The sequence below is a fragment of the Tachypleus tridentatus genome, chromosome 1 (assembly GCF_004210375.1).
Source record: "Tachypleus tridentatus isolate NWPU-2018 chromosome 1, ASM421037v1, whole genome shotgun sequence".
NCBI lineage: Eukaryota > Metazoa > Arthropoda > Merostomata > Xiphosura > Limulidae > Tachypleus > Tachypleus tridentatus.
The window spans coordinates 44,607,781-44,622,188 of NC_134825.1; the positions used below are offsets into that span (position 1 = coordinate 44,607,781).

The 14,408-nt window shown below is 33.9% G+C and overlaps 1 protein-coding gene across 3 annotated transcripts in view; it reads left to right on the top strand.

Moving 5' to 3' along the window:
• The first annotated feature begins 935 nt into the window (after positions 1-935).
• LOC143247269 (DEP domain-containing protein 7-like) overlaps positions 936-14,408 on the top strand; it is a 55,162-nt gene continuing 41,689 nt past the window's right edge. For all 3 annotated transcript variants that reach the window (XM_076495031.1, XM_076495040.1, XM_076495049.1), the window contains exons 1-4: positions 936-1,081; positions 8,848-9,000; positions 10,804-10,937; positions 11,263-11,311. In XM_076495031.1, the coding sequence (XP_076351146.1) occupies positions 8,851-9,000; positions 10,804-10,937; positions 11,263-11,311 (333 nt within the window). In that variant the 5' untranslated portion in view covers positions 936-1,081; positions 8,848-8,850. The remainder of the gene's footprint in view (positions 1,082-8,847; positions 9,001-10,803; positions 10,938-11,262; positions 11,312-14,408) is intronic.

Consider the following 14,408-nt stretch of genomic DNA (forward strand, 5'->3'; position numbering starts at 1 on the left):
TTTCTGCAAAAATATGACTAAAATATTATTGTTACATTATTTGTAAACTATTTACGACACTAATTTTCTCTTTGAAATAAAAAAATGTTACTAATGTATAATTCAAGAGTTAATTGATGATAATCACAGAACCTATTCTAAGACACTTCGTCCGAGGTCTTTCTTATATATATTTATACATACAATTGCAACATGTTTTTAATTAAAATAACAATGTATACATTCTATTTCAAAATTACACGTATAACAATATCTTTCACATCTGTAGATATTATTAGACTCTTTAAACACAATGTGTTAAAATGATTAAGTACAATAATAGGGACTGCATTTAACTTGAAGAATAACATGTATTTGTTGCTTCATTTAATTTATTCTCTTAACGCATAGTTTCACAAGTGTTTAGTGATGCTCTGCCGGAATCGAACCTTGGATTTTAATACTGAGAAAAGTTCTCACTTCTACAACTAATTAACTTGAAACAGAGTTCCCAAGAAGTACCAGCGAAACAGCACGATCACCACAGAGACATTTTCTTCAACATGCTTTAGTAGTATATATTAGCTGCAAGACCTGTTTGTTTTAGTTTTTCAGTTTTGAATATTCAACGATGATGTTTTTACCTTTGCTCATACGGTTTAAATTAATCTAGTTCCTCGTGTTTATTGTATTGAGAATTTGTACTTTCTAGTCAATTCCTATTCAAAATAAAGTAGGTTTATTAATCCAAATGACTGCGATAAAATGTTATCAATTACGTAAATACATATAGTTTTCATATGAATTTTTTTGTTGGTGTTTTATTTCTTTGGTGATTTTTGCCTTCAATGAACTAATGTTGTAAATGTTCATCACAGTGTGGCGCAGTGAACGTGTAGGATAAACTTTTATATTACAAAGGTCTCAACGAAACTCGAACTCTTGGACTACACTTTTATCAACGATAATCCTACCTAGAATAATCAAAGATAACTTAGTGTGATAAGACTTATAAGTTATTACACTAAAAAAAAAAGTAGAGCCTTTAGAATGAGTTACCAGCACTACCCAAGTAGCTAAGCCTTACGGTTGTCATTCCCAGGTAAATACGAATTTGTTTTTGTGTTTTTCTTATGTGTACAACGGCACCATAATTTTACAATCTATGTGTGTACGTGTGTGTGTAAGCCAGTTTTTTCGTCCTTGAATATCGAACACTAAATATTAAAAGTAATTGACTTACTTCATTAACTATGACAAAATATAGTCAAGTTAACTATGGCTAAATGTCAATATAATAACAGCATTGGTAACTGATTATCAAATAATATAGATAGGTTCTGAAAATTTTATAAAATAGCAATATCAGATCATTTAGTTGTAGTTAAGAATATTTCATCCCTCAAGTTAACTTTTACTTATATATTAAAAATATATAAATTATATATATACAAATTATATATTAAATTATTAGATTTATTTTGTAGTTAGGCGATAAGTCAGTGACCTTAAAATGATAAAAATCGTGTTTCGATACCTACTTGCATGTGCCAACAAGTGGTTAGAAGATACGTAAGCTCACAATGTTAAAACTTGGGTTTCGATACCTACGATGGACAGAGCTCTCATAGTTAATAGGGCCTGGCATGGCCAAGCGCGTAAGGCGTGCGACTCGTAATTCGAGGGTCGCAGGTTCGCGCCCGCGTCGCGCTAAACATGCTCGCCCTCCCAGCCGTGGGGGCGTTATAAAGTGATGGTCAATCCCACTATTCGTTGGTAAAAGAGTAGCCCAAGAGTTGGCGGTGGGTGGTGATGACTAGCTGCCTTCCATCTAGTCTTACATTGCTAAATTAGGGACGGCTAGCACAGATAGCCCTCGAGTAACTTTGTGCGAAATTTCAAAATCAAACAAACAAACATAGCCAATAGAGGCGTTTCATGCTCTACGGTAAACAAACTTATATGATTTTGTAATAAAAAAAACAGTGTATATGAAAAATTGTTTCTTAACTCCACAAGTACACTGCAAAACATAACATATATATTTCTTATGGTTTGTTTGTTTTGAATTTCCGCAAAGCTACACAAGGTCTATTTGCGCTAGCCGTCCATAATTTAGTAGTTTAAGACTAGAGGGAAGGCAGCTAGTTATCATAACCCATCTCGAACTCTTGAACTACACTTTTATCAACGAATAGTGGGATTTATCGTCACACTATGTGAAGGGCGAGCATGTTTGGTGTGATGGGAATTCCAACCCGTGACCCTGAGATTATGAGTCGAGTGTCTTAACCACCTGGTCATGATGAAACTGAAATTTCTTTTTCCACGCATTATTTTCACTGTAAAATTGTATGTGAATTCTTAGTTTTGGACGTTTAAACATCCGAGAACATGAATGATATGTATGGTCATTAGACAACTCCTAATTTTGTTCATTATTTTAGATAATTAATTAATAAAACTCTTTCTTTAACTATATTATTTTTTTATAATTGAAATTAACTTACCATGACCTCGTTTCAACAATATCAAATTATAAATTTAATCAATTTTAATTACAAACTTAATTAACATCACAGCTCAGTTTACTATAATTTACCACTACAAGTACATATTCTATCACCTAAATTGTCTGAACGTGGACACGAAAACATGGATTAAAGTTTATATAGACTTGATGAGTTTACGTTGAGAAATAAATTCTTATCTTGAACAATTAGAAACTATTGTCTTGAGTAGTATTAGTTGTAATTGACCAGACTAAGCACATTTTATCTAACGGGCATTTACTTGTTTTCGGTTGAGAAGAAACAAAAATGACAAAAGCACTAAAATTAGTCCTAGTTGGAAAATTAAACTACCAGAAATTTTCTTTCAGAACTAAAGAATGTGGATGCGTTGGTTTATGTAAACGCTGCACTTTAGAGTAATATTATTCAGTGTATACTGACTTTTACGTTGTTTGTTTATTTGTTGTTTAGCATTAAGTTACATTTGTCGGTGCTGTGCCAGCCACAGGTATCTAAATCCGGTTTTTTGTGTTATAAGCCTTCAGACTTACGTCTTAGCCATTGGGATGGACTTCCCATTGTAACTTCATGATTTCAATTCAAAACAAAATATGAGGAATCGAAACTTCGCTTAAAATTGTCACTTGTAGATAACCAACTGGAGAATTAATAAAATGATTATATCAACCCCTTATTAGGCTAAGTACATTCTATAAAATCGAACTGTTTGTTATTTTACACGTGTACTAATAAAGGGGTACAAAAATAACGTATGATAATAATTTTCAAGCTGACAGAAATAGAACGTTCAGACTGTGGTCATTACCATGCATGAAAACACCTCTACCAAGAATCTGTAGGATACTGTAGGATTATAATGTATCGATCAATCCCACTATTCCTTGGTAAAAGAGTAGCCCAAGAGTTAGCGGTGGTGGGTGATGACTAGCTGCCTTCCATCTAGTCTTACTTTGCTAAATTAGGGACGGCTAACGCAGATAGCCCTCGCATAGTTTTGTGTGAAATTCCAAAACAAACAAAAAGACACCTTGTAAACTGTACAATTACCAATTTTTGTAATTTTCTAACCTAATAGTCGGATTTCATCAGTACTTGTATAGAACACAAGCAGCCATAAAATGTAGAGCGCAATTTGTTGTTGTTTTGTTGTAGCAATTTTACGCGAACTGTAGATTCCTGGCCATGACTAGCTTTACATAACTCCTGTTGTTGGGTATCGATTATAAATACGAAATTATAATTTTCAGTCTGAACCGATCTCTTTTTTTCTCTTTTTTTTTTGTTGCAACGACCGTATACTAACCGTGAAATCTCAGATCCATCACGATAACTACACCAAGCCATTAATATAAATGATAAATATGCAATTAAAAATTGAAAATATAACCCGAACAGAATTTTATGGACATGTGAGCTAAACGATTGCGTTAAAGATCCCTAGGGTTCAGGTGTAGCTCTCCTTAATTTTGAGCTGTTAGTCAGAAGGAAAGCAGTCAGCAGCGCCCACTGTTACAAAGAACTTTATCCGTCCCTCTGAACCGAATAATAGAATTAGCTGCCTCTGCGATAACGTACCATAACTAAATGTATAGAGTGTTTTTAGTCGCATCACTTCTGAAACCGTACACACTTCGATCTACAGTTGGGCACGTTAAAACTAGGTCACGCTCATTTCAGTAAATAATTACGTAAAGATATTTAGATTGTACAGAAAATAAAAGAATATATACATATTTTTATCAGTGAAGATTCTTCCTATAAACATATCTTACATGAAAATAAATAAAACGCTCAGATCAGTGGAGTACTGTGTATTCAGAAGGGTGTTATAGTGTAAGTAAAACCTCCACTGAAATCTAACGGAACATAAAAATACCTATATGTAAATACAACACGTGGTCGTTAGCTATGTATGACTGCCTCCCCTATTGGTTAGTGTGGACTTATAACTTTCACTAAACTTTTTGTCTCACGATTTACTTATGTTCAGGAGAGAGAGCGAGTTTTCGTGATAACCCCCCCCCCACATTTTTAAATTAATTACAGGGCTTAATTTTTGGTCTATTCTTAACTATGAAAGGTTAGTTGTAATTTGTTATAGTTGTTCACCTGCTCCTAACTTTCAATGGTGCACTGATATTCTTTTGTTAAGACTTATTAACGTTGACATTCCTAGTAATGGTAAAATGCCAGTAATTCCCCAATAACTAGTTTTAATTTAATTATATTTTTAATTCAATGTAATATTTTTTTTATTATTCAGAGAATCAGATTATTTTTCCTCGGAGTTACTCATACTTGCATTCCTGAAGTTGAACTCGAAATGAAGAGGTTATGACACAGACTTCTCACTAGCGTATTATATCACAGTTCTTTTACTTCTTGTTCACCTGTAAATAGAAATGTTTTGCTTTATGAATCTGCATCTTTGTATTCTTTGGCAATTTTTAATTTAACATCTTTCAAATATGGTACGAGTTAATGTTTTGATGGGCATGTAACAATTAACCATAAAATATGAAATACTTTTGAACAACTTTTAAAAAGGCAAACTCGTCAGTCCCTTGATTGAATGTCAGAATATCATTTTATGATCAAATGATCGGGTAGAAAAGATAATATTGATTTACTTTAAGGAAGACACAAGTGACAGCCATATTACAATGTAGCCTTCCCCTCATTTAACTATGAGCTCTACGAAATCTGGTTCTCATGCATTTGGTATCAGCGATGCACCAAGTACTTTGAAACAGCCCTGGAGATCCTGTGAACAGTTATAGAAGGACTACATTTTATTGGACTGAAACTCAAATATATTATAATATAATCAAATACTGGTTTGTTACCTAAGTTGTAAGGTACTTTCTATGCTAGAATCATTTGTCCCTTTTTGTATATGGCCGACAAATTAAGTATAACAATGGGTAAAAAAAAGGTAGAATTTGTATTTATCTCCTTATTAAACATCACTACCTCTGACGAACATTAAACTATATCATGTCGTATCCAAAGCTGCTGGATGAAATTAATGTGTAGCCAGTAAACCTGTGAGTGAAAAGGCCCAGAAATATTGCATCACTGAGAAAAAAAATATTGTATGTAAGTACATTCACTAGTCGTTCTCATTGCTACTTCTACTGGTCGGCATGTTTTAGATAAATGGATAAAGGAATTTCAGAATTCAAACGTTATGATACTCACTACATCAGAAAGCTAGGAAATTTCATTTGTTATATTGCAACTGGTAAAGTTAGTTCGTTCGAGCAGTGCCCACGGTAAATTTTCATTTTGCCACTGCCCAGCATGGCCAAGTGGTTAGGGCACTCGACTCGTAATCTGAGGGTCGCGGGTTCGAATCCCTGTCACGCCAAACATGTACGTCCTTTTAGCCTTGGGGGCGTTATAATGTTACGATCAATCCCACTATTCGTTGGTAAAAGAGTAGCCTAAGGGTTGGCGGTGAGTAGTGATGACTAATTGCCTTCCCTCTAATCTTACACTACTAAATTAGGGACGGCTATCGCAGATAGCCCTCGAGTAGCTTTGCGCGAAATAAAAAAATACAAACCATTTTGCCAGCCCTTTATCATATGTCGCCTTTAATAAAGGTACTCCAGTAGAGGACGCTACTGATTAGAATGAAACCTGCTGATTATTTCTGTAATTTGTTCGTTGTTCAATGGAGGATGTATAAGCTGAGGCCCCATCCATATCGCAGAAGAACCAAACAAATAACACTGGCAGTACCATGGTTATCAATTTTAATTTTGTCTCATCACTAATTACTTTATATTTATTATTATTAATACTATTAGAGTTTTGACTTCCAAAACGTAGAATACAAACTAATTGAATATCATTTAAACAATTGTATCGTCTTTGAGAAATGGCAACTAAAAGCTTATTTAATTGAACAGGTTGCTTGCTACATCTGTTGATTGGGGTAAAGGTGTGTATTTGGTATATTTTGATTTGTAAGAAGATATTTGGCAAGGTGTCGCATCTAAGACTTGATAAAAGATTATCTCTATGGGTGTGAGGAAAAGTTGGCTCGTTGGGTCGAAATATGGCTGTAGGAAAGAAAGCAAAGGATTGTAATAAATGAAGTTCAATCAAATATCACAAATAGAACACCTCAGAGTTCAGTGTTGAGACTTTTGCTCTTGAGAGTAACAGGTTGCGAGAAGAATGCTTCTTTACAAAATAACTTACATCATTTACTGAGTTGGACAACTAGTTGGCAGAAGACTGTTAATGCACACGAGTTATCATCATTCAAAAAATAAGCTTAATTTTGATGAGAATAATCTTAACAGTGGTATGAAAGAAAATAGTACAGCTGTAGTGGGTTGATCAGTCTCTTAAGGCATCCAAGTAATATACTGTTGCTAATGGTAGGGAGAGTAAAAATTTGAATTGTATTCGCAGAAATATTGAATATAAGTGTACAGAGATAATCATTTCATTCTAAAGTTCCCTGGTTAGACCACATTTGGAATACTGTGTTCTGTCTTGCACTCCTTATCTTGAGACGAACATTAACTTGTTGGAAAGGGTCCAGAAGAGAGCTACTTAGGTACTTCCTAAGACTGAAAAGTTGTCCTCACAAGCACAGTTTAATATCTGTGAAAATGTTTTGTCTTGAGAAACAATGCCAGAGAATATGATTAAGAGTTTTTATTATTAAACAAGTTGGTGGTATCGATGTACGATATTTTATCTTATTTAGTGGTGATAATAATAAAAGAGGACACAAATATTCATTTTGGGCAAGGTGTGAGGCATGTTCAACTTAGGCAGGTTTACTTTTCTAAAAGAGCGGTTTTCTCTTGAAATGGGTTGCTTTTATAGATGATGGATGTAGTAAATTGAAGAGAATTATTTTGTTTTGTTTTTTGTTTAAGTAAATGAAATAGACTCTGTAACCATTGGGCCCTTTGTTGGCCTTAAACCTTGTTTTATGTTATATGGCTGTGTAGTTGTCTCTCGTGAAAACAGGCACCTATACAGTTAATACAATGTTCTTCAATCACTGTGATTATGGTGAATTAATAAAGTAAATGTGTATTTATGTCTGACATGCTACTACTTAAACTAAAAAAAACCTGGGAAGATAAGTGAATCAGTAATCTAGTGATAACAAAGTCAGATTGACATATATATTGTACCATGTGTACCAAACTATGAAGAGATTGATCAATAATGATATGTAAAAGTGACTCCATTGGTCCGTCTTTCTACATTTACCAAGAAAATATGAATTAGACGTAATAACTTTACAGTCTTGCAATACAAAAATCCGATATTCGAGTCCCTACGGTGGACACAACAGAGAGTCAAGAATGGCTTTGCCCTAAGAACAAACTATAGACTGTTTCTTGTAGAATAAAAAGGCTTATGCACCATTTGACATCCATGCCGAAGTAATTTAGAAGCAAACGGAGCATTTACACTCCTGGTATCAATCCAAGAAACTAACTGTAGCAGAAAGAGCTGTGAACAATATTTGATATCACAAAATAATCAAACAATCATGCCATATGTGACCAGGTGAACCAGTCAAAAGAATTTCTTAGAATATGAAGAGAGAGAAAAAAGACTAAGCGAATTGCGAGTAACCAGAAAAATTACTTTTTACTTTAATGACAATGGAAGGTGAAACGCGTTGTGTTAGACATCATGTGTCAAATGCCTGTTTTACTCAGACAAACTTCTTCTCAAGAATATTGGGTAGGATTTATGTCAAGTAATATACAACTTCCATGAATGTGCACACCGTCAGCAGGAAAAGTGACTCTGTACCAGAAAGTAGGTCACACTGATTGTATAAATATGAACAGTTTGCCTGTTGAAATTGGATGTGATTTTGGTGCCAATCAACAGTTTAAGAACATTCAACCTATTTATGTTAAATTTGCCCTAATTTATTTCATAATAACCAAGTTTTCGTAATCGTGAATAACAACCTGAACTTGTGAAGTGCATTAAGTGAGACTTTGAACTCCTAGTCATTTAAATGTATCATAGATAATACTTTTAACACAGCGTTCTTTTGATAGACTATCTTCCATGCTTCGTGCAACCTGATAATGTACATTTTTTGTTTATAGTTAATGATATATTTGTTTATTTATAATTAAGTACAAAGCTACACAATGGGTTTTCTGTGTTCTAACCACCACGTTTATCGAAACCAGGTTTTTGTTTTTTAGCGGCGTGAGCCCGCAGACATATCGCTGTACCACTGGGAGCAATAGTTAATGAAATAGACACCTTATGTACTGGCTCAATATATAGCGATTTTTGCGTTCTTGTCTTTTTGCTTGTTTTTCAGCCAATGAGTGGACATCTTTGGATCAGTGCTAACAGCCAGCAACAGCAGCTTGTTGTAAATACGCAAGCACAATTACATCAACAGCAATTTTCCTCTCCTGGAAGACTTTATCCTTCGAATATGAATCAAAGATTGAATATAACAGTGATTAAGGTAAAATAAATTTTATTCTGTCTTCAGTTATAAATTACACTTATAACAGTACAAGCACTTAGTTAAAACCTTTTTAATATAACAGTAAGGAAAGTAAAAGTTTTTCTTCTGTTTTCATTTATAAGTTACAGTTATAACAGTACAAACACCTGAACAATACAACAGTAAGGAAGGTGAAAGTTATTATTCTGTTTTCAGTTATAAATTACAGTTATAACAGTACAGACACCTGAACAATACAACAGTAAAGAAGGTGAAAGTTATTATTCTGTTTTCAGTTATAAATTACAGTTATAACAGTACAGACACCTGAACAATACAACAGTAAGGAAAGTAAAAGTTTTTCTTCTGTTTTCATTTATAAATCACAGTTATAACAGTACAGACACCTGAACAATACAACAGTAAGGAAAGTAAAAGTTTTCTTTTGTTTTCATTTATAAATCACAGTTATAACAGTACAGACACCTGAACAATACAACAGTAAGGAAAATAAAAGTTTTTCTTCTGTTTTCATTTATAAATCACAGTTATAACAGTACAGACACCTGAACAATACAACAGTAAGGAAAGTAAAAGTTTTTCTTCTGTTTTCATTTATAAATCACAGTTATAACAGTACAGACACCTAAACAATACAACAGTAAGGAAAGTAAAAGTTTTTCTATTGTTTTCATTTATAAGTTACAGTTATAACAGTACAAACACCTGAACAATACAACAGTAAAGAAGGTGAAAGTTATTATTCTGTTTTCAGTTATAAATTACAGTTATAACAGTACAGACACCTGAACAATACAACAGTAAGGAAAGTAAAAGTTTTCTTTTGTTTTCATTTATAAGTTACAGTTATAACAGTACAAACACCTGAACAATACAACAGTAAGGAAGGTGAAAGTAATTATTCTGTTTTCAGTTATAAATTACAGTTATAACAGTACAGACACCTGAACAATACAACAGTAAGGAAGGTGAAAGTTATTATTCTGTTTTCAGTTATAAATTACAGTTATAACAGTACAGACACCTGAACAATACAACAGTAAGGAAGATGAAAGTTATTATTCTGTTTTCAGTTATAAATTACAGTTATAACAGTACAGACACCTGACAATACAACAGTAAGGAAGGTGAAAGTTATTATTCTGTTTTCAGTTATAAATTACAGTTATAACAGTACAGACACCTGAACAATACAACAGTAAGGAAGGTGAAAGTTATTATTCTGTTTTCAGTTATAAGTTGCAGTTATAACAGTACAGACACCTGAACAATACAACAGTAAGGAAGGTAAACGTTGTTCTTCCGTCTTTAGTTATAAATTCTAAAGTGATGTTATACATAACTATATATATATATATCAAATTATATTAAACAGTACAAAGAAAATTTGGATTTTTCCAACATTATTATTATACTTCACTAGAACATTTTTATATTCATTCATGTAGTTTACAAAAAACATTAATCATGTTTATTAAGTGTACCATAATTACCAACTTTATCACATGCTTATCTGTACAAAGATATTTTGTCATGACTAAAAAACAAACAAAGTAGCACGTATTGCAATTCAACATCTCTTGAATCTCAGTCAAAGATGATAAGACTGATATGTCATTCAAAACCATTATAGATTCATTGTCCCTGATTTCCACATAGCTCATACAAACTTTCTAGTTGTTCAACTAAACAATGATAAGACATGAACTCGTTATTGTATTTTATTACTTTGTCATTTTTATGTAACTTTTACTTGCAATAAAAACTGTTGTTACAGAAATGCGTCATGTTTTGTTTTAGGCCAAGCTAAATAAGAACTATGGAGTTGTGATGATGCATCCGTATGTCAGGCTCCATGTTGGGCATACCACATATAAAACGCCAACTAACTACTTTGGAGCCAAAACTCCCCTTTGGAATAAGCTATTTTATTGGTAAGCTAAGAAAACCATCAATCTTCATCCGTTTGAAAACGTCAAACATAATTTGGTATTTATCAAAGCCCATGAAAATTTTATCTTTAAGCAGTATCTCCCCACACGGTATTTTAAGAATTTAATTCCATCAAAATATCTAACTACGATACTCAAAACAATTGCATAAACCACCACATTTTACAGGAATGATTTCTTAAACACAAAAACTACAAAGGATTTAAACATTAGCATTGGGCCTTCTTTTTGTTAGGTTTGTATCAGATACCACTGTTGATAAATTATCAAACATATTATAATGTAAGTTCTTTTTATTGTTTACCAGTTATCTACCAACAGGAGTGACATCTTTGTACCTCGAAGTATTTGATGAAGTGAGTATTTTATTCAGCTTCTATTTTTCAAAATAAGCTGGAGTTTATAATGTAAACACAACTGAAACTTTTCCTTCTGGTGTTAATATTTTCATAACTTAAATTAGACTGAATACTTAAGTAGTTTCATTCCTGCTTGTACACATGTGATAGAATTTTTAATCATACTATTTTGTTGTAACTAACATGTTTTATTATAGGTTTTCAAACTGACTTCAAAATCATTAACAATTTAACACTAGCAGCAAAACACCTAATAAATACTCGTAAAAATGGAACTGTCATAGTGTCAAAGGTTAAAATATAAATTTATTACAACACTTAGAAGATTTATATATTGCAGTATAACATATGCAACTAGAGCTATTTTACCTTAATTGTTGGTACATTTACTAGAAACGTATGTATTATTTTGGTCTGTGAGATAACCTAACTGTACATGAGGCCTGTGAACTATTGTTAAACATAGTCAGGTCAGAAATCACAATGTTCTTTTTCTATAGATTTAGACTGTAACCAGGGTTTATAGCACATGCCATACAATTACGTAATTACCCAATGGTAACATCATTACTTAACATTTTACTTTTTTGATAATTTTTCCTTTAAATAATACTTTAAAAATTGTTAAATTCTACAATTAGCTTCCTAATTATCCCTAGTGGCTCAGCGGTATGTCTGCAGACTTACAACACTAAAAACCGGCTTTCGATACCTGTGGTGGGTAGAGCACAGATAGCCCATTGTGTAGCTTTGTGCTTAATTCAAAACATCAACTACCTAATAATATACTCTTCAAAAAAAAAACAACGCAAAAGGCAAAATATGAGACAAATTGTTAACAATTTTATTCCGGGTAGTTCCGTATGACATGTGTGAAACTTTGCACATTCACTGCTGAACATCCAAAGTCTGCAAAGGCGAAGTCCACGCTCACTAGGTGAAGTTTAACGTCACTCAACGTCAATAACGAGTATGCCCCACGTGAGCATCAATAACTGCTTGGCATCTCCTGCCCATGGAAGCGATGAGATGACGAATCACATCCTGTGGAATGGTTATCCACTTAGCCTGCAAAGCTGCTGCAAGCTGAGGTAGAGTCTGCGGTTGAGGTTGTCACCGTCGCAGACGTCGGTCCAACTCGTCCCAAAGATGTTCGATGGGGTTTAAATCTGGTGATCTGGAGGGCCAGGGAAGAACGTTGATGTTGTGGTGTTTCAAGAAGACAGTGGTGAGTCGGGCTGTGTGAGGACAGGCGTTGTCATGTTGAAAAACGTCGTTTACGTTCACCATGATGGGCTGCACATGGGACCTAAGAATCTCGTCGACGGTTGCATACGGTCTGATCGGAAATCCTACGCAGCCCTGGTATGGTTGAGGCAGTAGACGTTGCAGTGGTGGTCCTATCCCGAAGGTGACGTAACTGGATGTTGCGATCTTGTGCGGGCGTGGCCACACGAGGTCTGCCAGATCGTGGACGGTCACGAGTTGATCCATGTTGTTGGTGACGATTCCATAGCCTTGTGATGGTGCTTGGGTGGACATTCACAGCTCTGGCAACGTCTGATCGAGATTCGCCTGCTTCAAAGTGACCAATGGCGTTGTTGCGTTGTGCTTCAGTCTTGGCGTAACTGTATTGCGTGTCGGTGGCTTAACACTGAGCTATGGAAACCGAGAACCCGTCACTTTTATAGGGATTTTGCACATGTTGCACTTGCAGAACATGCAGATCTCTCAAACAAATTTATTGGACACGCATGCGTTTTGGCGAAAAATCCGATGTTTTCCTCCGTTTTCAAAGTGCACAACTTTTATTATCATTTTGGTCTGACAATCAGTGCCTTAACACGTGTAACATCACATACTCTCAGCTTGTAACGTTATTACATATATTTCTCTTTAAAATAACAAAAATATCCCTTTTGCGTTTCTTGTTTTGAAGAGTATATTATAATAATACGACTCAGCAGCATAAGCTTTATTTAAAAAAGTATTTTTGTTTTATTTACATTCAGTGGTTTGGCAAACATATTCATTTACTTGGTGTGGTTTATGTTGAATTTCGAGAAAAGCTACACAAGGGATATCTGCGATAGCCATCCCTAATTTAGCATTATAAGACTAGATGGAATACAGCTAGTCATCACCACCCACAGCCAACTCTTGGGTTACTCTTTTACCAATGAATAGTAGGATTAACCGTCATATTATAACGCCTTCACGGCTGAAAGGGCGAGCATGTTTGGTGTGACGGGGATTCCAACCCGCGACCCTCGGATTACGAGTCCTATGCCTTAACCACCTGACCATGCACTCATTTACTTACCGACGTAGAGGAAATTTATTCTTATTTAAATTATGAATGTTTGAAATATACTGTTTTCCAACACCAAACCTAATACTAATTCATTCAAAGTAAACTGTAACAGAACTTTAGCCTGAAGGTTAAATATTCACTTTAATGGTACGTAATAATTTGTATTCGTTAACATTATGACTGTCATGTTTGTTACACTGTTATTAACAAAATACTTTATTTTATGAATTAATATCACTGTAAAACAATTATAATAAAATATTAGTTTTTGGAAATACCAACAGTCATTACATGTTCTATCTAGAATTAGTCTAATAATTAAGAGTAGACTTTCTGCTTGTCTTTCATTGTAAAACATTTTGTTGTAAGTGATTAAACAGTGTGTATGCATAGATTGTGATAAACGATTTCGTTGTGAATGTAATAGTGTCTTAGCAGTAAATCTGTAGGCCTATGACACTAAAAACAAAATTTCGATAACCGTGATAAGCCATTGTGTCGCTCTGTGTTCAACAACAAAACAAACAAAATGATAAACGTAATATATATACCTGGTATATATATATAGAGAAAGAGAGAGATAAGAAAATAAGTAAACACAGTGTTTTCTTATTCGTACCCACAAATGGAACATTTTGATGTTATATATATATAACCCACTTGTATAGAAAATTATATATGTAAAAACGGCTGGTATAGATAGAGAAAGTACTATGTAGAGGAGCAGACAACGTTTTGACCTTCTTCGGTCATCGTCAGGTTCACTGATGAAATATATAT